Source organism: Phasianus colchicus, chromosome 1 (assembly GCF_987193195.1).
Source record: "Phasianus colchicus chromosome 1, bPhaCol1.hap1.1, whole genome shotgun sequence".
Taxonomy (NCBI): Eukaryota; Metazoa; Chordata; class Aves; order Galliformes; family Phasianidae; genus Phasianus; species Phasianus colchicus.
The window spans coordinates 182,344,524-182,369,245 of NC_143436.1; the positions used below are offsets into that span (position 1 = coordinate 182,344,524).

Sequence of the window (24,722 nt, forward strand, 5' to 3'; positions counted from 1 at the left end):
GACCTGGTCTTTCTTCCCGTCCTCCGTCTTGATGGGGCAGGTGGTTAGGCCAAAGCCGCAGAGCCATGTGGTGGTCTGGCTCTCGGTCTGAACCAGGCGCTGCTCCTCATGAAGGACATGGCTTTCATTCCCATCCTCCGTCTTGATGGGGCAGGTGGTTAGGCCAAAGCCGCAGAGCCAGGTGGTGGTCTGGCTCTCGGTCTGAACCGGGCGCTGCTCCTCGGGGAGGACCTGGTCTTTCTTCCCGTCCTCCGTCTTGATGGGGCAGGTGGTTAGGCCAAAGCCGCAGAGCCAGGTGGTGGTGTGGCTCTCGGTCTGAACCAGGCGCTGCTCCTCATGAAGGACATGGCTTTCATTCCCGTCCTCCGTCTTGATGGGGCAGGTGGTTAGGCCAAACCAGCAGAGCCATGTGGTGGTGTGGCTCTCGGTCTGAACCGGGCTGACTTCCTCGTGAAGGACATGGTTTTCTTTCTCGTCCTCCATCTTGGTGGAGCAGGTGGTTGAGCCAAGCCAGCAGAGCCAGGTGGTGGTCTGGCTGTTGGTTTCAACCGGGCGCTGCTCCTCGGGGAGGACTTGGTTTTCGTTCCCATCCTCGCTCTTGTTGGGACAGGTGGTTAGACCAAGCCAGGCGATCCAGCTGGAGGTCCGGCACTCGGTCTCTACGGGATGCTGCTCCTCGGGAAGGAGCAGCTTTTTGTCCCAATTCCGGTCCCAGCTGAGACAGCTGGAAAAGTCCGGAATTGGAGACATGAAAGCTAGTAAGATCAGGAAGAGAGTCAGGCTGAGCTTCATCCTGTTCTCTCCCAAGGACCATTCTCAACACACAAGTGGCTGTCACCCAGAGCGGAGCTCCAGCAGTGACCACCAGGACGGAGTGACCGCCCCACGTGTCTGAGCTGGGGGAGGCTTCCAACGTGACTTAATAAAGACTGATGTCATGTCCCGCCCTGTGATGTCACAATGCCTTTCCCCGGTGTGGGTGCACCCGTGCACCCAGCTCGGGGCTGGGGACCCTCCACCCAAATCCCACCTCCATGTTCCACCTCCCCTTTTTTCCAATCCGTCTGCACTCGGTAATTTTCATGAGCACACGAGGTCATAGAATCATGGGAGTAGCCTGGGTTGAGAAGGCCCACAATGATCGCCTACTTTCAACCCCCCCTGCTATGTGCAGGGTCGCCAACCACCAGACCAGGCTGCCCAGAGCCACATGCAGCCTGGCCTTGAATGCCTCCAGGGATGGGGCATCCACAGCCTCCTTGGGCAACCTGTTCCAGTGTGTCACCACCCTCTGTGTGAAAAACTTTCTCCTACTATCTAACCTAAACCTCTCCCGTCTTAGTTTAAAACCATTCCCCCTTGTCCTATCGCTATCCACCCTCGTAAACAGATGTAAACAGAGGTCAGGTGATCCTCTCCCATCCTTTTGACCCCTTCAGTCCAGCGGCAGTGAACACTGGATTAATTTCCTTTATTTGGATGTGGAAAAGAAAATAAAAGAATATATGATAGTACAGACCAAGAGATCTGAGCCTTTGCTTTTACATTTCCCGTAGCAGTGTCTGTATCTGTCCTCTCCTCCTCAGCAACGCAGTGTTCTCCCTGACGCAGAATCACAGAACTGTAGGGGCTGAAAGGGACCTCTTGAGATGATCGAGTCCAACCCCTCTGCCAAAGCAGGCTCCGTAGAGCAGGTTGCACAGGTAGGCGTCCAGGCAGGTCTTGAACATCTCCAGGCAAGGAGAGTCCACAGCCTACCTTGGCAGGAGTTCCAGTGCCCTGTCACCCTCACCGTGAAGACGTTGCTATGCACGTATGTGCAGAACTTCCTATGTTGGCCGTTTCCCATTGTCCTATCGGCACGCACGGCGTGGGAAAAGAGCTTGGCCTTGTTCCTTTGCCTCCGTCACCTTAGATACAGACATTGATCAGATCCCCTCTGAGTCTTCTTTTCTCGAGGCTGGACGGACCCAGGTCACTCAGCCTTTCCTCATAAGAGAGGTGCTCCATGCCCTTATCATGTTCATGGCCCTCCACCGGACTCTTTCCAGGAGATCCTGGCCTTTTTTTGTACCGGGGAGCCCAGAACCAGACGCCATACTCCAGGTGAGGCCTGACCAGGGCAGAGTAGAGGGAGCGGATCACCTCCCTTGACCTGCTGGCCACGCTCCTGTTAACGCCCTGTAGGATCGCATTGGCCTTCTTGGCCACCAGGGCACACTGCTGGCTCATGGCCAACCTGTTGTCCACCTGGACCCCCAGGTTCCTCACCGCAGAGCTCCTCTCCAGCAGGTCGTGTCCCAACCTGCACTGATACTTGCGGCTATTCCTTCCAAGGTGCAGGACTCTACACTTGCTTTTGGAAAACCTCATCTGTTTTCTTCACCTTGCATTCCGCTATCATACTCAGAAAATTAGTATTTTCTCCCTTATCTCGTTGCCGCTGTTTTGTTGTTAGGCCCATCTCCCTGTCTTTTCACTACCTCTCTTCCCCCTTTCCTGGTTCATGGGTTCGTTTGTCCCTCCACCCCATTAGTCACAGCACCGGGCTGCACCGGGCTGGAACCGTGACACCACGCCAGTGCCCCAGAGTCCCGTTTGGCAGCCCACAGGCTTCTCTCAGCGACTTCATGGCTGCCGGCCTGAACTACCAGGCGGCAGTACTAATGAGAGGGACGAAACAGACCAGGGAGTCTGAGTCGCCGTGCCTCAGGGCCTCCCTCCCTTCTCCAGCAGATCTTGCTGTGGTGTTTTGCCGCCACTTTCCCTTTCTGGGAAGGCTCCGTTTGTGCGAGCCTCCTCTATGAAGGTGATGCGCACGGGATCTTTGCAGAACTGGCCCAGCTGAGGATTCCCAGAGTGCTCTGGATGCTTCCCAGCGTGCTGCAGGACTCACGGGACCTCCCCGTGTACTCTGCAGGGGGGACGCTGCATTACCTCCCTGGGACGTAGGTTCCCGCTCCAAATGTGCTCTCTCCCCTGGGGCATGGCTGTCTCTGGACACTTCACAGCCACCGATGCCTCTTTTATCCCCGGCCCAGCGCCCTTCCTCCTCCGCCCTAGGAACATGCCCCCAGTCCCCGTACAGCAGCACTCTCCTGCACCAATGCCTTTAGTGCTGCCACTGTCCCGGACCCACTGCCACCACAACGACACAGGCTGCAGCAATGATGATGTTATTAATTTAATGACTGCTAGGAAATGGAGGTGATGATCTGGGAGAGGTTGGTGTCCACCCAGTAGGAGACGTTGTTGTCATCGCAGGTGCCTTCAGTGCAGCAACCTTTGGTGGGTTGAGGCGTGTCCCGCCGCACCGACTGACTGTCACCATTTGACCCACAGGCTGTCAGATGGAGAGAAGTGGTTTGTGGAAATCACTCTGTTCCTGTGGAAGCCGAGGGCGTTTGTCCCGTTCCCTGGAAATGACACGGCATGAGCGCAGAGAAAGGGATGCAGGCTCATTTTGCAAAGCATCACCCTGCAGGGCTGTGATTCTTGCGTCGCTTTTCCAGCCTCATAGGACAGCTCGGGGCAGCCCGTGGGGCTCACCGCACCTCCGGCAGGCCCCGTTTTGCATGGGAGTCTCCAGCTAGGTGTCAGCCCTACGGCCGGGCCAGTCTCTGGGGAGAGCGGATGGACCTCTGGAGGTCTGCTTTTCTTGGAAGCCCTCCCAGACTAGACCTTTGCGGTTCCCTGCTCCCCACCCACAGTCCCTTCTGTGCTGTATGAATCTGGGTCGCTTACCTGTGCCTAATGTCTTCACAATCCTCTCCAGAGCCGGTAGGCAACCCACGGCAGCCGAAACATGTACCAGTTTCTTGATAAATCTATTAAGCAGCTGATGAGCAGGATTTGCGTACGGAAGCCCCAGAGGTGGCGCAGGGTGTCAGACACGCTGAAGGCCTTTTGCTCGGTGCGCGGGGACTGCTGCTTTGGGCCCTCTGGAACAACGGACTTGCTGACCCTGTACGGGACCCATTTGGGATGTGGAGAAAGGCCAATCCAGAAGGGCCAGTTGGAGGCACGGCGCTCAGCATTGATGGGCAGCCTCTCCTCGGGACGCACAGGTTTTTTGTCTCCATTTCCAGGACAGGTGTTTAGTCCAATCCAGCAGAGCCAGTTGGAGGTCTGGCTGTTGGTGTCAATCAGGCTCTGCTCCTCTTGAAAGACCTTGTTTTCCTTCCCATCCTCGATCTTGGTGGAGCAGGAGGTTAGTCCAAACCAGCAGAGCCAGCTGGAGGGCTGGCTCATGGTCTCAACTGGACGCTGCTCCTTGGGAAGGGCCTGGTTGTTGTTGCCATCCTCGATCTTGGTTGGGCAGGCGCTTACTCCAAACCAGCAGAGCCAGTTGGTGGACTGGCTCTTGGCCTCAACCGTAGGCTGCTCCTCATGAAAGATCTGGTTGTTGTTCCCATCCTCATTCTTGGTGGGGCAGGTGGTTAGTCCAAACCAGCAGAGCCAGTTGGAGGTCTTGCTCGTGGTCTGAACCGGGCGCTGCTCCTCGGGGAGGACCTGGTTTTTCTTCCTGTCCTCCATCTTGGTGGAGCAGGTGGTTAGTCCAAACCAGCAGAGCCAGGTGGTGGTGTGGCTCTCGGTCTGAACCGGGTGCTGCTCCTCGGGGAGGACCTGGTTTTTCTTCCCGTCCTCCGTCTTGATGGGGCAGGTGGTTAGGCCAAAGCCGCAGAGCCAGGTGGTGGTGTGGCTCTCGGTCTGAACCGGGCGTTGCTCCTCATGAAGGACATGGTTTTCGTTCTTATCCTCCACCTTGGTGGGGCAGGTGGTTAGGCCAAACCAACAGAGCCAGGTGGTGGTCTGGCTCTCGGTCTGAACCGGGCGCTGCTCCTCGGGGAGGACCTGGTCTTTCTTCCCGTCCTCCGTCTTGATGGGGCAGGTGGTTAGGCCAAAGCTGCAGAGCCAGGTGGTAGTGTGGCTCTCGGTCTGAACCAGGCGCTGCTCCCCATGAAGGACATGGCTTTCATTCCCATCCTCCGTCTTGATCGGGCAGGTGGTTAGGCCAAACCAGCAGAGCCAGGTGGTGGTGTGGCTCTCGGACTGAACCGGGCGCTGCTCCTCGGGGAGGACCTGGTCTTTCTTCCCGTCCTCCGTCTTGATGGGGCAGGTGGTTAGGCCAAAGCCGCAGAGCCAGGTGGTGGTGTGGCTCTCGGTCTGAACCAGGCGCTGCTCCTCATGAAGGACATGGCTTTCATTCCCATCCTCCGTCTTGATGGGGCAGGTGGTTAGGCCAAAGCCGCAGAGCCAGGTGGTGGTCTGGCTCTCGGTCTGAACTGGGCGCTGCTCCTCGGGGAGGACCTGGTCTTTCTTCCCGTCCTCCGTCTTGATGGGGCAGGTGGTTAGGCCAAAGCCGCAGAGCCAGGTGGTGGTGTGGCTCTCGGTCTGAACCAGGCGCTGCTCCTCATGAAGGACATGGCTTTCATTCCCGTCCTCCGTCTTGATGGGGCAGGTGGTTAGGCCAAACCAGCAGAGCCATGTGGTGGTGTGGCTCTCGGTCTGAACCGGGCTGACCTCCTCGTGAAGGACATGGTTTTCTTTCTCGTCCTCCATCTTGGTGGAGCAGGTGGTTGGGCCAAGCCAGCAGAGCCAGGTGGTGGTCTGGCTCTTGGTTTCAACCGGGCGCTGCTCCTCGGGGAGGACTTGGTTTTCGTTCCCATCCTTGCTCTTGTTGGGACAGGTGGTTAGACCAAGCCAGGCGATCCAGCTGGAGGTCTGGCACTCGGTCTCTACGGGATGCTGCTCCTCGGGAAGGAGCAGCTTTTTGTCCCAATTCCGGTCCCAGCTGAGACAGCTGGAAAAGTCCGGAATTGGAGACATGAAAGCTAGTAAGATCAGGAAGAGAGTCAGGCTGAGCTTCATCCTGTTCTCTCCCAAGGACCACTCTCAACACACAAGTGGCTGTCACCCAGAGCGGAGCTCCAGCAGTGACCACCAGGACGGAGTGACCGCCCCACGTGTCTGAGCTGGGGGAGGCTTCCAACGTGACTTAATAGAGACTGATGTCATGTCCCGCCCTGTGATGTCACAATGCCTTTCCCCGGTGTGGGTGCACCCGTGCACCCAGCTCGGGGCTGGGGACCCTCCACCCAAATCCCACCTCCATGTTCCACCTCCCCTTTTTTCCAATCCGTCTGCACTCGGTAATTTTCATGAGCACACGAGGTCATAGAATCATGGGAGTAGCCTGGGTTGAGAAGGCCCACAATGATCGCCTACTTTCAACCCCCCCTGCTATGTGCAGGGTCGCCAACCACCAGACCAGGCTGCCCAGAGCCACATGCAGCCTGGCCTTGAATGCCTCCAGGGATGGGGCATCCACAGCCTCCTTGGGCAACCTGTTCCAGTGTGTCACCACCCTCTGTGTGAAAAACTTTCTCCTACTATCTAACCTAAACCTCTCCCGTCTTAGTTTAAAACCATTCCCCCTTGTCCTATCGCTATCCACCCTCGTAAACAGATGTAAACAGAGGTCAGGTGATCCTCTCCCATCCTTTTGACCCCTTCAGTCCAGCGGCAGTGAACACTGGATTAATTTCCTTTATTTGGATGTGGAAAAGAAAATAAAAGAATATATGATAGTACAGACCAAGAGATCTGAGCCTTTGCTTTTACATTTCCCGTAGCAGTGTCTGTATCTGTCCTCTCCTCCTCAGCAACGCAGTGTTCTCCCTGACGCAGAATCACAGAACTGTAGGGGCTGAAAGGGACCTCTTGAGATGATCGAGTCCAACCCCTCTGCCAAAGCAGGCTCCGTAGAGCAGGTTGCACAGGTAGGCGTCCAGGCAGGTCTTGAACATCTCCAGGCAAGGAGAGTCCACAGCCTACCTTGGCAGGAGTTCCAGTGCCCTGTCACCCTCACCGTGAAGACGTTGCTATGCACGTATGTGCAGAACTTCCTATGTTGGCCGTTTCCCATTGTCCTATCGGCACGCACGGCGTGGGAAAAGAGCTTGGCCTTGTTCCTTTGCCTCCGTCACCTTAGATACAGACATTGATCAGATCCCCTCTGAGTCTTCTTTTCTCGAGGCTGGACGGACCCAGGTCACTCAGCCTTTCCTCATAAGAGAGGTGCTCCATGCCCTTATCATGTTCATGGCCCTCCACCGGACTCTTTCCAGGAGATCCTGGCCTTTTTTTGTACCGGGGAGCCCAGAACCAGACGCCATACTCCAGGTGAGGCCTGACCAGGGCAGAGTAGAGGGAGCGGATCACCTCCCTTGACCTGCTGGCCACGCTCCTGTTAACGCCCTGTAGGATCGCATTGGCCTTCTTGGCCACCAGGGCACACTGCTGGCTCATGGCCAACCTGTTGTCCACCTGGACCCCCAGGTTCCTCACCGCAGAGCTCCTCTCCAGCAGGTCGTGTCCCAACCTGCACTGATACTTGCGGCTATTCCTTCCAAGGTGCAGGACTCTACACTTGCTTTTGGAAAACCTCATCTGTTTTCTTCACCTTGCATTCCGCTATCATACTCAGAAAATTAGTATTTTCTCCCTTATCTCGTTGCCGCTGTTTTGTTGTTAGGCCCATCTCCCTGTCTTTTCACTACCTCTCTTCCCCCTTTCCTGGTTCATGGGTTCGTTTGTCCCTCCACCCCATTAGTCACAGCACCGGGCTGCACCGGGCTGGAACCGTGACACCACGCCAGTGCCCCAGAGTCCCGTTTGGCAGCCCACAGGCTTCTCTCAGCGACTTCATGGCTGCCGGCCTGAACTACCAGGCGGCAGTACTAATGAGAGGGACGAAACAGACCAGGGAGTCTGAGTCGCCGTGCCTCAGGGCCTCCCTCCCTTCTCCAGCAGATCTTGCTGTGGTGTTTTGCCGCCACTTTCCCTTTCTGGGAAGGCTCCGTTTGTGCGAGCCTCCTCTATGAAGGTGATGCGCACGGGATCTTTGCAGAACTGGCCCAGCTGAGGATTCCCAGAGTGCTCTGGATGCTTCCCAGCGTGCTGCAGGACTCACGGGACCTCCCCGTGTACTCTGCAGGGGGGACGCTGCATTACCTCCCTGGGACGTAGGTTCCCGCTCCAAATGTGCTCTCTCCCCTGGGGCATGGCTGTCTCTGGACACTTCACAGCCACCGATGCCTCTTTTATCCCCGGCCCAGCGCCCTTCCTCCTCCGCCCTAGGAACATGCCCCCAGTCCCCGTACAGCAGCACTCTCCTGCACCAATGCCTTTAGTGCTGCCACTGTCCCGGACCCACTGCCACCACAACGACACAGGCTGCAGCAATGATGATGTTATTAATTTAATGACTGCTAGGAAATGGAGGTGATGATCTGGGAGAGGTTGGTGTCCACCCAGTAGGAGACGTTGTTGTCATCGCAGGTGCCTTCAGTGCAGCAACCTTTGGTGGGTTGAGGCGAGTCCCGCCGCACCGACTGACTGTCACCATTTGACCCACAGGCTGTCAGATGGAGAGAAGTGCTTTGTGGAAATCACTCTGTTCCTGTGGAAGCCGAGGCCGTTTGTCCCGTTCCCTGGAAATGACACGGCATGAGCGCAGAGAAAGGGATGCAGGCTCATTTTGCAAAGCATCACCCTGCAGGGCTGTGATTCTTGCGTCGCTTTTCCAGCCTCATAGGACAGCTCGGGGCAGCCCGTGGGGCTCACCGCACCTCCGGCATGCCCCGTTTTGCATGGGAGTCTCCGGCTAGGTGTCAGCCCTACGGCCGGGCCAGTCTCTGGGGAGAGCGGATGGACCTCTGGAGGTCTGCTTTCCTTGGAAGCCCTCCCAGACTAGACCTTTGCGGTTCCCTGCTCCCCACCCACAGTCCCTTCTGTGCTGTATGAATCTGGGTCGCTTACCTGTGCCTAATGTCTTCACAATCCTCTCCAGAGCCGGTAGGCAACCCACGGCAGCCGAAACATGTACCAGTTTCTTGATAAATCTATTAAGCAGCTGATGAGCAGGATTTGCGTACGGAAGCCCCAGAGGTGGCGCAGGGTGTCAGACACGCTGAAGGCCTTTTGCTCGGTGCGCGGGGACTGCTGCTTTGGGCCCTCTGGAACAACGGACTTGCTGACCCTGTACGGGACCCATTTGGGATGTGGAGAAAGGCCAATCCAGAAGGGCCAGTTGGAGGCACGGCGCTCAGCATTGATGGGCAGCCTCTCCTCGGGACGCACAGGTTTTTTGTCTCCATTTCCAGGACAGGTGTTTAGTCCAATCCAGCAGAGCCAGTTGGAGGTCTGGCTGTTGGTGTCAATCAGGCTCTGCTCCTCTTGAAAGACCTTGTTTTCCTTCCCATCCTCGATCTTGGTGGAGCAGGAGGTTAGTCCAAACCAGCAGAGCCAGCTGGAGGGCTGGCTCATGGTCTCAACTGGACGCTGCTCCTTGGGAGGGACCTGGTTGTTGTTGCCATCCTCGATCTTGGTTGGGCAGGCGCTTACTCCAAACCAGCAGAGCCAGTTGGTGGACTGGCTCTTGGCCTCAACCGTAGGCTGCTCCTCATGAAAGATCTGGTTGTTGTTCCCATCCTCATTCTTGGTGGGGCAGGTGGTTAGTCCAAACCAGCAGAGCCAGTTGGAGGTCTTGCTCGTGGTCTGAACCGGGCGCTGCTCCTCGGGGAGGACCTGGTTTTTCTTCCTGTCCTCCATCTTGGTGGAGCAGGTGGTTAGTCCAAAGCAGCAGAGCCAGGTGGTGGTGTGGCTCTCGGTCTGAACCGGGTGCTGCTCCTCGGGGAGGACCTGGTTTTTCTTCCCGTCCTCCGTCTTGATGGGGCAGGTGGTTAGGCCAAAGCCGCAGAGCCAGGTGGTGGTGTGGCTCTCGGTCTGAACCGGGCGTTGCTCCTCATGAAGGACATGGTTTTCGTTCTTATCCTCCACCTTGGTGGGGCAGGTGGTTAGGCCAAACCAACAGAGCCAGGTGGTGGTCTGGCTCTCGGTCTGAACCGGGCGCTGCTCCTCGGGGAGGACCTGGTCTTTCTTCCCGTCCTCCGTCTTGATGGGGCAGGTGGTTAGGCCAAAGCCGCAGAGCCAGGTGGTAGTGTGGCTCTCGGTCTGAACCAGGCGCTGCTCCCCATGAAGGACATGGCTCTCATTCCCATCCTCCGTCTTGATGGGGCAGGTGGTTAGGCCAAACCAGCAGAGCCAGGTGGTGGTCTGGCTCTCGGACTGAACCGGGCGCTGCTCCTCGGGGAGGACCTGGTCTTTCTTCCCGTCCTCCGTCTTGATGGGGCAGGTGGTTAGGCCAAAGCCGCAGAGCCATGTGGTGGTCTGGCTCTCGGTCTGAACCAGGCGCTGCTCCTCATGAAGGACATGGCTTTCATTCCCATCCTCCGTCTTGATGGGGCAGGTGGTTAGGCCAAAGCCGCAGAGCCAGGTGGTGGTCTGGCTCTCGGTCTGAACCGGGCGCTGCTCCTCGGGGAGGACCTGGTCTTTCTTCCCGTCCTCCGTCTTGATGGGGCAGGTGGTTAGGCCAAAGCCGCAGAGCCAGGTGGTGGTGTGGCTCTCGGTCTGAACCAGGCGCTGCTCCTCATGAAGGACATGGCTTTCATTCCCGTCCTCCGTCTTGATGGGGCAGGTGGTTAGGCCAAACCAGCAGAGCCATGTGGTGGTGTGGCTCTCGGTCTGAACCGGGCTGACCTCCTCGTGAAGGACATGGTTTTCTTTCTCGTCCTCCATCTTGGTGGAGCAGGTGGTTGGGCCAAGCCAGCAGAGCCAGGTGGTGGTCTGGCTGTTGGTTTCAACCGGGCGCTGCTCCTCGGGGAGGACTTGGTTTTCGTTCCCATCCTCGCTCTTGTTGGGACAGGTGGTTAGACCAAGCCAGGCGATCCAGCTGGAGGTCCGGCACTCGGTCTCTACGGGATGCTGCTCCTCGGGAAGGAGCAGCTTTTTGTCCCAATTCCGGTCCCAGCTGAGACAGCTGGAAAAGTCCGGAATTGGAGACATGAAAGCTAGTAAGATCAGGAAGAGAGTCAGGCTGAGCTTCATCCTGTTCTCTCCCAAGGACCATTCTCAACACACAAGTGGCTGTCACCCAGAGCGGAGCTCCAGCAGTGACCACCAGGACGGAGTGACCGCCCCACGTGTCTGAGCTGGGGGAGGCTTCCAACGTGACTTAATAAAGACTGATGTCATGTCCCGCCCTGTGATGTCACAATGCCTTTCCCCGGTGTGGGTGCACCCGTGCACCCAGCTCGGGGCTGGGGACCCTCCACCCAAATCCCACCTCCATGTTCCACCTCCCCTTTTTTCCAATCCGTCTGCACTCGGTAATTTTCATGAGCACACGAGGTCATAGAATCATGGGAGTAGCCTGGGTTGAGAAGGCCCACAATGATCGCCTACTTTCAACCCCCCCTGCTATGTGCAGGGTCGCCAACCACCAGACCAGGCTGCCCAGAGCCACATGCAGCCTGGCCTTGAATGCCTCCAGGGATGGGGCATCCACAGCCTCCTTGGGCAACCTGTTCCAGTGTGTCACCACCCTCTGTGTGAAAAACTTTCTCCTACTATCTAACCTAAACCTCTCCCGTCTTAGTTTAAAACCATTCCCCCTTGTCCTATCGCTATCCACCCTCGTAAACAGATGTAAACAGAGGTCAGGTGATCCTCTCCCATCCTTTTGACCCCTTCAGTCCAGCGGCAGTGAACACTGGATTAATTTCCTTTATTTGGATGTGGAAAAGAAAATAAAAGAATATATGATAGTACAGACCAAGAGATCTGAGCCTTTGCTTTTACATTTCCCGTAGCAGTGTCTGTATCTGTCCTCTCCTCCTCAGCAACGCAGTGTTCTCCCTGACGCAGAATCACAGAACTGTAGGGGCTGAAAGGGACCTCTTGAGATGATCGAGTCCAACCCCTCTGCCAAAGCAGGCTCCGTAGAGCAGGTTGCACAGGTAGGCGTCCAGGCAGGTCTTGAACATCTCCAGGCAAGGAGAGTCCACAGCCTACCTTGGCAGGAGTTCCAGTGCCCTGTCACCCTCACCGTGAAGACGTTGCTATGCACGTATGTGCAGAACTTCCTATGTTGGCCGTTTCCCATTGTCCTATCGGCACGCACGGCGTGGGAAAAGAGCTTGGCCTTGTTCCTTTGCCTCCGTCACCTTAGATACAGACATTGATCAGATCCCCTCTGAGTCTTCTTTTCTCGAGGCTGGACGGACCCAGGTCACTCAGCCTTTCCTCATAAGAGAGGTGCTCCATGCCCTTATCATGTTCATGGCCCTCCACCGGACTCTTTCCAGGAGATCCTGGCCTTTTTTTGTACCGGGGAGCCCAGAACCAGACGCCATACTCCAGGTGAGGCCTGACCAGGGCAGAGTAGAGGGAGCGGATCACCTCCCTTGACCTGCTGGCCACGCTCCTGTTAACGCCCTGTAGGATCGCATTGGCCTTCTTGGCCACCAGGGCACACTGCTGGCTCATGGCCAACCTGTTGTCCACCTGGACCCCCAGGTTCCTCACCGCAGAGCTCCTCTCCAGCAGGTCGTGTCCCAACCTGCACTGATACTTGCGGCTATTCCTTCCAAGGTGCAGGACTCTACACTTGCTTTTGGAAAACCTCATCTGTTTTCTTCACCTTGCATTCCGCTATCATACTCAGAAAATTAGTATTTTCTCCCTTATCTCGTTGCCGCTGTTTTGTTGTTAGGCCCATCTCCCTGTCTTTTCACTACCTCTCTTCCCCCTTTCCTGGTTCATGGGTTCGTTTGTCCCTCCACCCCATTAGTCACAGCACCGGGCTGCACCGGGCTGGAACCGTGACACCACGCCAGTGCCCCAGAGTCCCGTTTGGCAGCCCACAGGCTTCTCTCAGCGACTTCATGGCTGCCGGCCTGAACTACCAGGCGGCAGTACTAATGAGAGGGACGAAACAGACCAGGGAGTCTGAGTCGCCGTGCCTCAGGGCCTCCCTCCCTTCTCCAGCAGATCTTGCTGTGGTGTTTTGCCGCCACTTTCCCTTTCTGGGAAGGCTCCGTTTGTGCGAGCCTCCTCTATGAAGGTGATGCGCACGGGATCTTTGCAGAACTGGCCCAGCTGAGGATTCCCAGAGTGCTCTGGATGCTTCCCAGCGTGCTGCAGGACTCACGGGACCTCCCCGTGTACTCTGCAGGGGGGACGCTGCATTACCTCCCTGGGACGTAGGTTCCCGCTCCAAATGTGCTCTCTCCCCTGGGGCATGGCTGTCTCTGGACACTTCACAGCCACCGATGCCTCTTTTATCCCCGGCCCAGCGCCCTTCCTCCTCCGCCCTAGGAACATGCCCCCAGTCCCCGTACAGCAGCACTCTCCTGCACCAATGCCTTTAGTGCTGCCACTGTCCCGGACCCACTGCCACCACAACGACACAGGCTGCAGCAATGATGATGTTATTAATTTAATGACTGCTAGGAAATGGAGGTGATGATCTGGGAGAGGTTGGTGTCCACCCAGTAGGAGACGTTGTTGTCATCGCAGGTGCCTTCAGTGCAGCAACCTTTGGTGGGTTGAGGTGTGTCCCACCGCACCGACTGACTGTCACCATTTGACCCACAGGCTGTCAGATGGAGAGAAGTGGTTTGTGGAAATCACTCTGTTCCTGTGGAAGCCGAGGCCGTTTGTCCCGTTCCCTGGAAATGACACGGCATGAGCGCAGAGAAAGGGATGCAGGCTCATTTTGCAAAGCATCACCCTGCAGGGCTGTGATTCTTGCATCGCTTTTCCAGCCTCATAGGACAGCTCGGGGCAGCCCGTGGGGCTCACCGCACCTCCGGCATGCCCCGTTTTGCATGGGAGTCTCCGGCTAGGTGTCAGCCCTACGGCCGGGCCAGTCTGTGGGGAGAGCGGATGGACCTCTGGAGGTCTGCTTTTCTTGGAAGCCCTCCCAGACTAGACCTTTGCGGTTCCCTGCTCCCCACCCACAGTCCCTTCTGTGCTGTATGAATCTGGGTCGCTTACCTGTGCCTAATGTCTTCACAATCCTCTCCAGAGCCGGTAGGCAACCCACGGCAGCCGAAACATGTACCAGTTTCTTGATAAATCTATTAAGCAGCTGATGAGCAGGATTTGCGTACGGAAGCCCCAGAGGTGGCGCAGGGTGTCAGACACGCTGAAGGCCTTTTGCTCGGTGCGCGGGGACTGCTGCTTTGGGCCCTCTGGAACAACGGACTTGCTGACCCTGTACGGGACCCATTTGGGATGTGGAGAAAGGCCAATCCAGAAGGGCCAGTTGGAGGCACGGCGCTCAGCATTGATGGGCAGCCTCTCCTCGGGACGCACAGGTTTTTTGTCTCCATTTCCAGGACAGGTGTTTAGTCCAATCCAGCAGAGCCAGTTGGAGGTCTGGCTGTTGGTGTCAATCAGGCTCTGCTCCTCTTGAAAGACCTTGTTTTCCTTCCCATCCTCGATCTTGGTGGAGCAGGAGGTTAGTCCAAACCAGCAGAGCCAGCTGGAGGGCTGGCTCATGGTCTCAACTGGACGCTGCTCCTTGGGAAGGACCTGGTTGTTGTTGCCATCCTCGATCTTGGTTGGGCAGGCGCTTACTCCAAACCAGCAGAGCCAGTTGGTGGACTGGCTCTTGGCCTCAACCGTAGGCTGCTCCTCATGAAAGATCTGGTTGTTGTTCCCATCCTCATTCTTGGTGGGGCAGGTGGTTAGTCCAAACCAGCAGAGCCAGTTGGAGGTCTTGCTCGTGGTCTGAACCGGGCGCTGCTCCTCGGGGAGGACCTGGTTTTTCTTCCTGTCCTCCATCTTGGTGGAGCAGGTGGTTAGTCCAAACCAGCAGAGCCAGGTGGTGGTGTGGCTCTCGGTCTGAACCGGGTGCTGCTCCTCGGGGAGGACCTGGTTTTTCTTCCCGTCCTCCGTCTTGATGGGGCAGGTGGTTAGGCCAAAGCCGCAGAGCCAGGTGGTGGTGTGGCTCTCGGTCTGAACCGGGCGTTGCTCCTCATGAAGGACATGGTTTTCGTTCTTATCCTCCACCTTGGTGGGGCAGGTGGTTAGGCCAAACCAACAGAGCCAGGTGGTGGTCTGGCTCTCGGTCTGAACCGGGCGCTGCTCCTCGGGGAGGACCTGGTCTTTCTTCCCGTCCTCCGTCTTGATGGGGCAGGTGGTTAGGCCAAAGCCGCAGAGCCAGGTGGTAGTGTGGCTCTCGGTCTGAACCAGGCGCTGCTCCCCATGAAGGACATGGCTCTCATTCCCATCCTCCGTCTTGATGGGGCAGGTGGTTAGGCCAAACCAGCAGAGCCAGGTGGTGGTCTGGCTCTCGGACTGAACCGGGCGCTGCTCCTCGGGGAGGACCTGGTCTTTCTTCCCGTCCTCCGTCTTGATGGGGCAGGTGGTTAGGCCAAAGCCGCAGAGCCATGTGGTGGTGTGGCTCTCGGTCTGAACCAGGCGCTGCTCCTCATGAAGGACATGGCTTTCATTCCCATCCTCCGTCTTGATGGGGCAGGTGGTTAGGCCAAAGCCGCAGAGCCAGGTGGTGGTCTGGCTCTCGGTCTGAACCGGGCGCTGCTCCTCGGGGAGGACCTGGTCTTTCTTCCCGTCCTCCGTCTTGATGGGGCAGGTGGTTAGGCCAAAGCCGCAGAGCCAGGTGGTGGTGTGGCTCTCGGTCTGAACCAGGCGCTGCTCCTCATGAAGGACATGGCTTTCATTCCCGTCCTCCGTCTTGATGGGGCAGGTGGTTAGGCCAAACCAGCAGAGCCATGTGGTGGTGTGGCTCTCGGTCTGAACCGGGCTGACCTCCTCGTGAAGGACATGGTTTTCTTTCTCGTCCTCCATCTTGGTGGAGCAGGTGGTTGGGCCAAGCCAGCAGAGCCAGGTGGTGGTCTGGCTGTTGGTTTCAACCGGGCGATGCTCCTCGGGGAGGACTTGGTTTTCTTTCCCATCCTCGCTCTTGTTGGGACAGGTGGTTAGACCAAGCCAGGCGATCCAGCTGGAGGTCCGGTACTCGGTCTCTATGGGATGCTGCTCCTCGGGAAGGAGCAGCTTTTTGTCCCAATTCCGGTCCCAGCTGAGACAGCTGGAAAAGTCCGGAATTGGAGACATGAAAGCTAGTAAGATCAGGAAGAGAGTCAGGCTGAGCTTCATCCTGTTCTCTCCCAAGGACCATTCTCAACACACAAGTGGCTGTCACCCAGAGCGGAGCTCCAGCAGTGACCACCAGGACGGAGTGACCGCCCCACGTGTCTGAGCTGGGGGAGGCTTCCAACGTGACTTAATAAAGACTGATGTCATGTCCCGCCCTGTGATGTCACAATGCCTTTCCCCGGTGTGGGTGCACCCGTGCACCCAGCTCGGGGCTGGGGACCCTCCACCCAAATCCCACCTCCATGTTCCACCTCCCCTTTTTTCCAATCCGTCTGCACTCGGTAATTTTCATGAGCACACGAGGTCATAGAATCATGGGAGTAGCCTGGGTTGAGAAGGCCCACAATGATCGCCTACTTTCAACCCCCCCTGCTATGTGCAGGGTCGCCAACCACCAGACCAGGCTGCCCAGAGCCACATGCAGCCTGGCCTTGAATGCCTCCAGGGATGGGGCATCCACAGCCTCCTTGGGCAACCTGTTCCAGTGTGTCACCACCCTCTGTGTGAAAAACTTTCTCCTACTATCTAACCTAAACCTCTCCCGTCTTAGTTTAAAACCATTCCCCCTTGTCCTATCGCTATCCACCCTCGTAAACAGATGTAAACAGAGGTCAGGTGATCCTCTCCCATCCTTTTGACCCCTTCAGTCCAGCGGCAGTGAACACTGGATTAATTTCCTTTATTTGGATGTGGAAAAGAAAATAAAAGAATATATGATAGTACAGACCAAGAGATCTGAGCCTTTGCTTTTACATTTCCCGTAGCAGTGTCTGTATCTGTCCTCTCCTCCTCAGCAACGCAGTGTTCTCCCTGACGCAGAATCACAGAACTGTAGGGGCTGAAAGGGACCTCTTGAGATGATCGAGTCCAACCCCTCTGCCAAAGCAGGCTCCGTAGAGCAGGTTGCACAGGTAGGCGTCCAGGCAGGTCTTGAACATCTCCAGGCAAGGAGAGTCCACAGCCTACCTTGGCAGGAGTTCCAGTGCCCTGTCACCCTCACCGTGAAGACGTTGCTATGCACGTATGTGCAGAACTTCCTATGTTGGCCGTTTCCCATTGTCCTATCGGCACGCACGGCGTGGGAAAAGAGCTTGGCCTTGTTCCTTTGCCTCCGTCACCTTAGATACAGACATTGATCAGATCCCCTCTGAGTCTTCTTTTCTCGAGGCTGGACGGACCCAGGTCACTCAGCCTTTCCTCATAAGAGAGGTGCTCCATGCCCTTATCATGTTCATGGCCCTCCACCGGACTCTTTCCAGGAGATCCTGGCCTTTTTTTGTACCGGGGAGCCCAGAACCAGACGCCATACTCCAGGTGAGGCCTGACCAGGGCAGAGTAGAGGGAGCGGATCACCTCCCTTGACCTGCTGGCCACGCTCCTGTTAACGCCCTGTAGGATCGCATTGGCCTTCTTGGCCACCAGGGCACACTGCTGGCTCATGGCCAACCTGTTGTCCACCTGGACCCCCAGGTTCCTCACCGCAGAGCTCCTCTCCAGCAGGTCGTGTCCCAACCTGCACTGATACTTGCGGCTATTCCTTCCAAGGTGCAGGACTCTACACTTGCTTTTGGAAAACCTCATCTGTTTTCTTCACCTTGCATTCCGCTATCATACTCAGAAAATTAGTATTTTCTCCCTTATCTCGTTGCCGCTGTTTTGTTGTTAGGCCCATCTCCCTGTCTTTTCACTACCTCTCTTCCCCCTTTCCTGGTTCATGGGTTCGTTTGTCCCTCCACCCCATTAGTCACAGCACCGGGCTGCACCGGGCTGGAACCGTGACACCACGCCAGTGCCCCAGAGTCCCGTTTGGCAGCCCACAGGCTTCTCTCAGCGACTTCATGGCTGCCGGCCTGAACTACCAGGCGGCAGTACTAATGAGAGGGACGAAACAGACCAGGGAGTCTGAGTCGCCGTGCCTCAGGGCCTCCCTCCCTTCTCCAGCAGATCTTGCTGTGGTGTTTTGCCGCCACTTTCCCTTTCTGGGAAGGCTCCGTTTGTGCGAGCCTCCTCTATGAAGGTGATGCGCACGGGATCTTTGCAGAACTGGCCCAGCTGAGGATTCCCAGAGTGCTCTGGATGCTTCCCAGCGTGCTGCAGGACTCACGGGACCTCCCCGTGTACTCTGCAGGGGGGACGCTGCATTACCTCCCTGGGACGTAGGTTCCCGCTCCAAATGTGCTCTCTCCCCTGGGGCATGGCTGTCTCTGGACACTTCACAGCCACCGATGCCTCTTTTATCCCCGGCCCAGCGCCCTTCCTCCTCCGCCCTAGGAACATGCCCCCAGTCCCCGTACAGCAGCACTCTCCTGCACCAATGCCTTTAGTGCTGCCACTGTCCCGGACCCACTGCCACCACAACGACACAGGCTGCAGCAATGATGATGTTATTAATTTAATGACTGCTAGGAAATGGAGGTGATGATCTGGGAGAGGTTGGTGTCCACCCAGTAGGAGACGTTGTTGTCATCGCAGGTGCCTTCAGTGCAGCAACCTTTGGTGGGTTGAGGTGTGTCCCACCGCACCGACTGACTGTCACCATTTGACCCACAGGCTGTCAGATGGAGAGAAGTGCTTTGTGGAAATCACTCTGTTCCTGTGGAAGCCGAGGCCGTTTGTCCCGTTCCCTGGAAATGACACGGCATGAGCGCAGAGAAAGGGATGCAGGCTCATTTTGCAAAGCATCACCCTGCAGGGCTGTGATTCTTGCATCGCTTTTCCAGCCTCATAGGACAGCTCGGGGCAGCCCGTGGGGCTCACCGCACCTCCGGCATGCCCCGTTTTGCATGGGAGTCTCCGGCTAGGTGTCAGCCCTACGGCCGGGCCAGTCTCTGGGGAGAGCGGATGGACCTCTGGAGGTCTGCTTTTCTTGGAAGCCCTCCCAGACTAGACCTTTGCGGTTCCCTGCTCCCCACCCACAGTCCCTTCTGTGCTGTATGAATCTGGGTCGCTTACCTGTGCCTAATGTCTTCACAATCCTCTCCAGAGCCGGTAGGCAACCCACGGCAGCCGAAACATGTACCAGTTTCTTGATAAATCTATTAAGCAGCTGATGAGCAGGATTTGCGTACGGAAGCCCCAGAGGTGGCGCAGGGTGTCAGACACGCTGAAGGCCTTTTGCTCGGTGCGCGGGGACTGCTGCTTTGGGTCCTCTGGAACAACGGACTTGCTGACCCTGTACGGGACCCATTTGGGATGTGGAGAAAGGCCAATCCAGAAGGGCCAGTTGGAGGCACGGCGCTCAGCATTGATGGGCAGCCTCTCCTCGGGACGCACAGGTTTTTTGTCTCCATTTCCAGGACAGGTGTTTAGTCCAATCCAGCAGAGCCAGTTGGAGGTCTGGCTGTTGGTGTCAATCAGGCTCTGCTCCTCTTGAAAGACCTTGTTTTCCTTCCCATCCTCGATCTTGGTGGAGCAGGAGGTTAGTCCAAACCAGCAGAGCCAGCTGGAGGGCTGGCTCATGGTCTCAACTGGACGCTGCTCCTTGGGAAGGACCTGGTTGTTGTTGCCATCCTCGATCTTGGTTGGGCAGGCGCTTACTCCAAACCAGCAGAGCCAGTTGGTGGACTGGCTCTTGGCCTCAACCGTAGGCTGCTCCTCATGAAAGATCTGGTTGTTGTTCCCATCCTCATTCTTGGTGGGGCAGGTGGTTAGTCCAAACCAGCAGAGCCAGTTGGAGGTCTTGCTCGTGGTCTGAACCGGGCGCTGCTCCTCGGGGAGGACCTGGTTTTTCTTCCTGTCCTCCATCTTGGTGGAGCAGGTGGTTAGTCCAAACCAGCAGAGCCAGGTGGTGGTGTGGCTCTCGGTCTGAACCGGGTGCTGCTCCTCGGGGAGGACCTGGTTTTTCTTCCCGTCCTCCGTCTTGATGGGGCAGGTGGTTAGGCCAAAGCCGCAGAGCCAGGTGGTGGTGTGGCTCTCGGTATGAACCGGGCGTTGCTCCTCATGAAGGACATGGTTTTCGTTCTTATCCTCCACCTTGGTGGGGCAGGTGGTTAGGCCAAACCAACAGAGCCAGGTGGTGGTCTGGCTCTCGGTCTGAACCGGGCGCTGCTCCTCGGGGAGGACCTGGTCTTTCTTCCCGTCCTCCGTCTTGATGGGGCAGGTGGTTAGGCCAAAGCCGCAGAGCCAGGTGGTGGTGTGGCTCTCGGTCTGAACCAGGCGCTGCTCCCCATGAAGGACATGGCTCTCATTCCCATCCTCCGTCTTGATGGGGCAGGTGGTTAGGCCAAACCAGCAGAGCCAGGTGGTGGTCTGGCTCTCGGACTGAACCGGGCGCTGCTCCTCGGGGAGGACCTGGTCTTTCTTCCCGTCCTCCGTCTTGATGGAGCAGGTGGTTAGGCCAAAGCCGCAGAGCCAGGTGGTGGTCTGGCTCTCGGTCTGAACCAGGCGCTGCTCCTCATGAAGGACATGGCTTTCATTCCCATCCTCCGTCTTGATGGGGCAGGTGGTTAGGCCAAAGCCGCAGAGCCAGGTGGTGGTGTGGCTCTCGGTCTGAACCAGGCGCTGCTCCTCATGAAGGACATGGCTTTCATTCCCGTCCTCCGTCTTGATGGGGCAGGTGGTTAGGCCAAACCAGCAGAGCCATGTGGTGGTGTGGCTCTCGGTCTGAACCGGGCTGACCTCCTTGTGAAGGACATGGTTTTCTTTCTCGTCCTCCATCTTGGTGGAGCAGGTGGTTGGGCCAAGCCAGCAGAGCCAGGTGGTGGTCTGGCTGTTGGTTTCAACCGGGCGCTGCTCCTCGGGGAGGACTTGGTTTTCGTTCCCATCCTTGCTCTTGTTGGGACAGGTGGTTAGACCAAGCCAGGCGATCCAGCTGGAGGTCTGGCACTCGGTCTCTACGGGATGCTGCTCCTCGGGAAGGAGCAGCTTTTTGTCCCAATTCCGGTCCCAGCTGAGACAGCTGGAAAAGTCCGGAATTGGAGACATGAAAGCTAGTAAGATCAGGAAGAGAGTCAGGCTGAGCTTCATCCTGTTCTCTCCCAAGGACCACTCTCAACACACAAGTGGCTGTCACCCAGAGCGGAGCTCCAGCAGTGACCACCAGGACGGAGTGACCGCCCCACGTGTCTGAGCTGGGGGAGGCTTCCAACGTGACTTAATAGAGACTGATGTCATGTCCCGCCCTGTGATGTCACAATGCCTTTCCCCGCTGTGGGTGCACCCGTGCACCCAGCTCGGGGCTGGGGACCCTCCACCCAAATCCCACCTCCATGTTCCACCTCCCCTTTTTTCCAATCCGTCTGCACTCGGTAATTTTCATGAGCACACGAGGTCATAGAATCATGGGAGTAGCCTGGGTTGAGAAGGCCCACAATGATCGCCTACTTTCAACCCCCCCTGCTATGTGCAGGGTCGCCAACCACCAGACCAGGCTGCCCAGAGCCACATGCAGCCTGGCCTTGAATGCCTCCAGGGATGGGGCATCCACAGCCTCCTTGGGCAACCTGTTCCAGTGTGTCACCACCCTCTGTGTGAAAAACTTTCTCCTACTATCTAACCTAAACCTCTCCCGTCTTAGTTTAAAACCATTCCCCCTTGTCCTATCGCTATCCACCCTCGTAAACAGATGTAAACAGAGGTCAGGTGATCCTCTCCCATCCTTTTGACCCCTTCAGTCCAGCGGCAGTGAACACTGGATTAATTTCCTTTATTTGTATGTGGAAAAGAAAATAAAAGAATATATGATAGTACAGACCAAGAGATCTGAGCCTTTGCTTTTACATTTCCCGTAGCAGTGTCTGTATCTGTCCTCTCCTCCTCAGCAACGCAGTGTTCTCCCTGACGCAGAATCACAGAACTGTAGGGGCTGAAAGGGACCTCTTGAGATGATCGAGTCCAACCCCTCTGCCAAAGCAGGCTCCGTAGAGCAGGTTGCACAGGTAGGCGTCCAGGCAGGTCTTGAACATCTCCAGGCAAGGAGAGTCCACAGCCTACCTTGGCAGGAGTTCCAGTGCCCTGTCACCCTCACCGTGAAGACGTTGCTATGCACGTATGTGCAGAACTTCCTATGTTGGCCGTTTCCCATTGTCCTATCGGCACGCACGGCGTGGGAAAAGAGCTTGGCCTTGTTCCTTTGCCTCCGTCACCTTAGATACAGACATTGATCAGATCCCCTCTGAGTCTTCTTTTCTCAAGGCTGGACGGACCCAGGTCACTCAGCCTTTCCTCATAAGAGAGGTGCTCCATGCCCTTATCATGTTCATGGCCCTCCACCGGACTCTTTCCAGGAGATCCTGGCCTTTTTTTGTACCGGGGAGCCCAGAACCAGACGCCATACTCCAGGTGAGGCCTGACCAGGGCAGAGTAGAGGGAGCGGATCACCTCCCTTGACCTGCTGGCCACGCTCCTGTTAACGCCCTGTAGGATCGCATTGGCCTTCTTGGCCACCAGGGCACACTGCTGGCTCATGGCCAACCTGTTGTCCACCTGGACCCCCAGGTTCCTCACCGCAGAGCTCCTCTCCAGCAGGTCGTGTCCCAACCTGCACTGATACTTGCGGCTATTCCTTCCAAGGTGCAGGACTCTACACTTGCTTTTGGAAAACCTCATCTGTTTTCTTCACCTTGCATTCCGCTATCATACTCAGAAAATTAGTATTTTCTCCCTTATCTCGTTGCCGCTGTTTTGTTGTTAGGCCCATCTCCCTGTCTTTTCACTACCTCTCTTCCCCCTTTCCTGGTTCATGGGTTCGTTTGTCCCTCCACCCCATTAGTCACAGCACCGGGCTGCACCGGGCTGGAACCGTGACACCACGCCAGTGCCCCAGAGTCCCGTTTGGCAGCCCACAGGCTTCTCTCAGCGACTTCATGGCTGCCGGCCTGAACTACCAGGCGGCAGTACTAATGAGAGGGACGAAACAGACCAGGGAGTCTGAGTCGCCGTGCCTCAGGGCCTCCCTCCCTTCTCCAGCAGATCTTGCTGTGGTGTTTTGCCGCCACTTTCCCTTTCTGGGAAGGCTCTGTTTGTGCGAGCCTCCTCTATGAAGGTGATGCGCACGGCATCTTTGCAGAACTGGCCCAGCTGAGGATTCCCAGTGTGCTCTGGATGCTTCCCAGCGTGCTGCAGGACTCACGGGACCTCCCCGTGTACTCTGCAGGGGGGACGCTGCATTACCTCCCTGGGACGTAGGTTCCCGCTCCAAATGTGCTCTCTCCCCTGGGGCATGGCTGTCTCTGGACACTTCACAGCCACCGATGCCTCTTTTATCCCCGGCCCAGCGCCCTTCCTCCTCCGCCCTAGGAACATGCCCCCAGTCCCCGTACAGCAGCACTCTCCTGCACCAATGCCTTTAGTGCTGCCACTGTCCCGGACCCACTGCCACCACAACGACACAGGCTGCAGCAATGATGATGTTATTAATTTAATGACTGCTAGGAAATGGAGGTGATGATCTGGGAGAGGTTGGTGTCCACCCAGTAGGAGACGTTGTTGTCATCGCAGGTGCCTTCAGTGCAGCAACCTTTGGTGGGTTGAGGCGTGTCCCGCCGCACCGACTGACTGTCACCATTTGACCCACAGGCTGTCAGATGGAGAGAAGTGCTTTGTGGAAATCACTCTGTTCCTGTGGAAGCCGAGGCCGTTTGTCCCGTTCCCTGGAAATGACACGGCATGAGCGCAGAGAAAGGGATGCAGGCTCATTTTGCAAAGCATCATCCTGCAGGGCTGTGATTCTTGCGTCGCTTTTCCAGCCTCATAGGACAGCTCGGGGCAGCCCGTGGGGCTCACCGCACCTCCGGCAGGCCCCGTTTTGCATGGGAGTCTCCGGCTAGGTGTCAGCCCTACGGCCGGGCCAGTCTCTGGGGAGAGCGGATGGACCTCTGGAGGTCTGCTTTTCTTGGAAGCCCTCCCAGACTAGACCTTTGCGGTTCCCTGCTCCCCACCCACAGTCCCTTCTGTGCTGTATGAATCTGGGTCGCTTACCTGTGCCTAATGTCTTCACAATCCTCTCCAGAGCCGGTAGGCAACCCACGGCAGCCGAAACATGTACCAGTTTCTTGATAAATCTATTAAGCAGCTGATGAGCAGGATTTGCGTACGGAAGCCCCAGAGGTGGCGCAGGGTGTCAGACACGCTGAATGCCTTTTGCTCGGTGCGCGGGGACTGCTGCTTTGGGCCCTCTGGAACAACGGACTTGCTGACCCTGTACGGGACCCATTTGGGATGTGGAGAAAGGCCAATCCAGAAGGGCCAGTTGGAGGCACGGCGCTCAGCATTGATGGGCAGCCTCTCCTCGGGACGCACAGGTTTTTTGTCTCCATTTCCAGGACAGGTGTTTAGTCCAATCCAGCAGAGCCAGTTGGAGGTCTGGCTGTTGGTGTCAATCAGGCTCTGCTCCTCTTGAAAGACCTTGTTTTCCTTCCCATCCTCGATCTTGGTGGAGCAGGAGGTTAGTCCAAACCAGCAGAGCCAGCTGGAGGGCTGGCTCATGGTCTCAACTGGACGCTGCTCCTTGGGAGGGACCTGGTTGTTGTTGCCATCCTCGATCTTGGTTGGGCAGGCGCTTACTCCAAACCAGCAGAGCCAGTTGGTGGACTGGCTCTTGGCCTCAACCGTAGGCTGCTCCTCATGAAAGATCTGGTTGTTGTTCCCATTCTCATTCTTGGTGGGGCAGGTGGTTAGTCCAAACCAGCAGAGCCAGTTGGAGGTCTTGCTCGTGGTCTGAACCGGGCGCTGCTCCTCGGGGAGGACCTGGTTTT

The 24,722-nt window shown here is 56.9% G+C and overlaps 2 protein-coding genes across 2 annotated transcripts; both read right to left on the reverse strand.

The window, feature by feature from the left end:
* Window positions 1-3,601: 3,601 nt before the first annotated feature.
* On the reverse strand, window positions 3,602-5,871 carry LOC149920273 (uncharacterized). The gene is made up of 2 exons (XM_090134365.1): window positions 5,524-5,871; window positions 3,602-4,878 (listed from the first exon to the last, which is right to left on the reverse strand). The coding sequence occupies exons 1-2, from the start codon at window positions 5,869-5,871 to the stop codon at window positions 3,760-3,762; spliced, it is 1,467 nt and encodes a 488-aa protein (XP_089990491.1). The 3' UTR covers window positions 3,602-3,759.
* A 7,878-nt stretch (window positions 5,872-13,749) lies between these two features.
* Window positions 13,750-18,800, reverse strand: LOC149920274 (uncharacterized). The gene is made up of 3 exons (XM_090134366.1): window positions 18,787-18,800; window positions 15,682-15,961; window positions 13,750-15,036 (listed from the first exon to the last, which is right to left on the reverse strand). Exons 1-3 carry the CDS (start codon window positions 18,798-18,800, stop codon window positions 13,918-13,920), a joined length of 1,413 nt encoding a protein of 470 aa, XP_089990492.1. The 3' UTR covers window positions 13,750-13,917.
* Window positions 18,801-24,722: the final 5,922 nt, after the last annotated feature.

Bases quoted from the DNA above. Each gene is read 5' to 3' on its own strand.
- LOC149920273 (XM_090134365.1), bottom strand. From the start codon at position 5,871: ATGAAGCTCAGCCTGACTCTCTTCCTGATCTTACTAGCTTTCATGTCT. The intron at 4,879-5,523 runs GTCAGCCCGGTT...TGCCCCATCAAG, and splicing joins ACCATGTCCTTCACGAGGAG to ACGGAGGACGGGAAGAAAGA.
- LOC149920274 (XM_090134366.1), bottom strand. The intron at 15,037-15,681 runs GTCAGCCCGGTT...TGCCCCATCAAG, and splicing joins ACCATGTCCTTCACGAGGAG to ACGGAGGACGGGAAGAAAGA.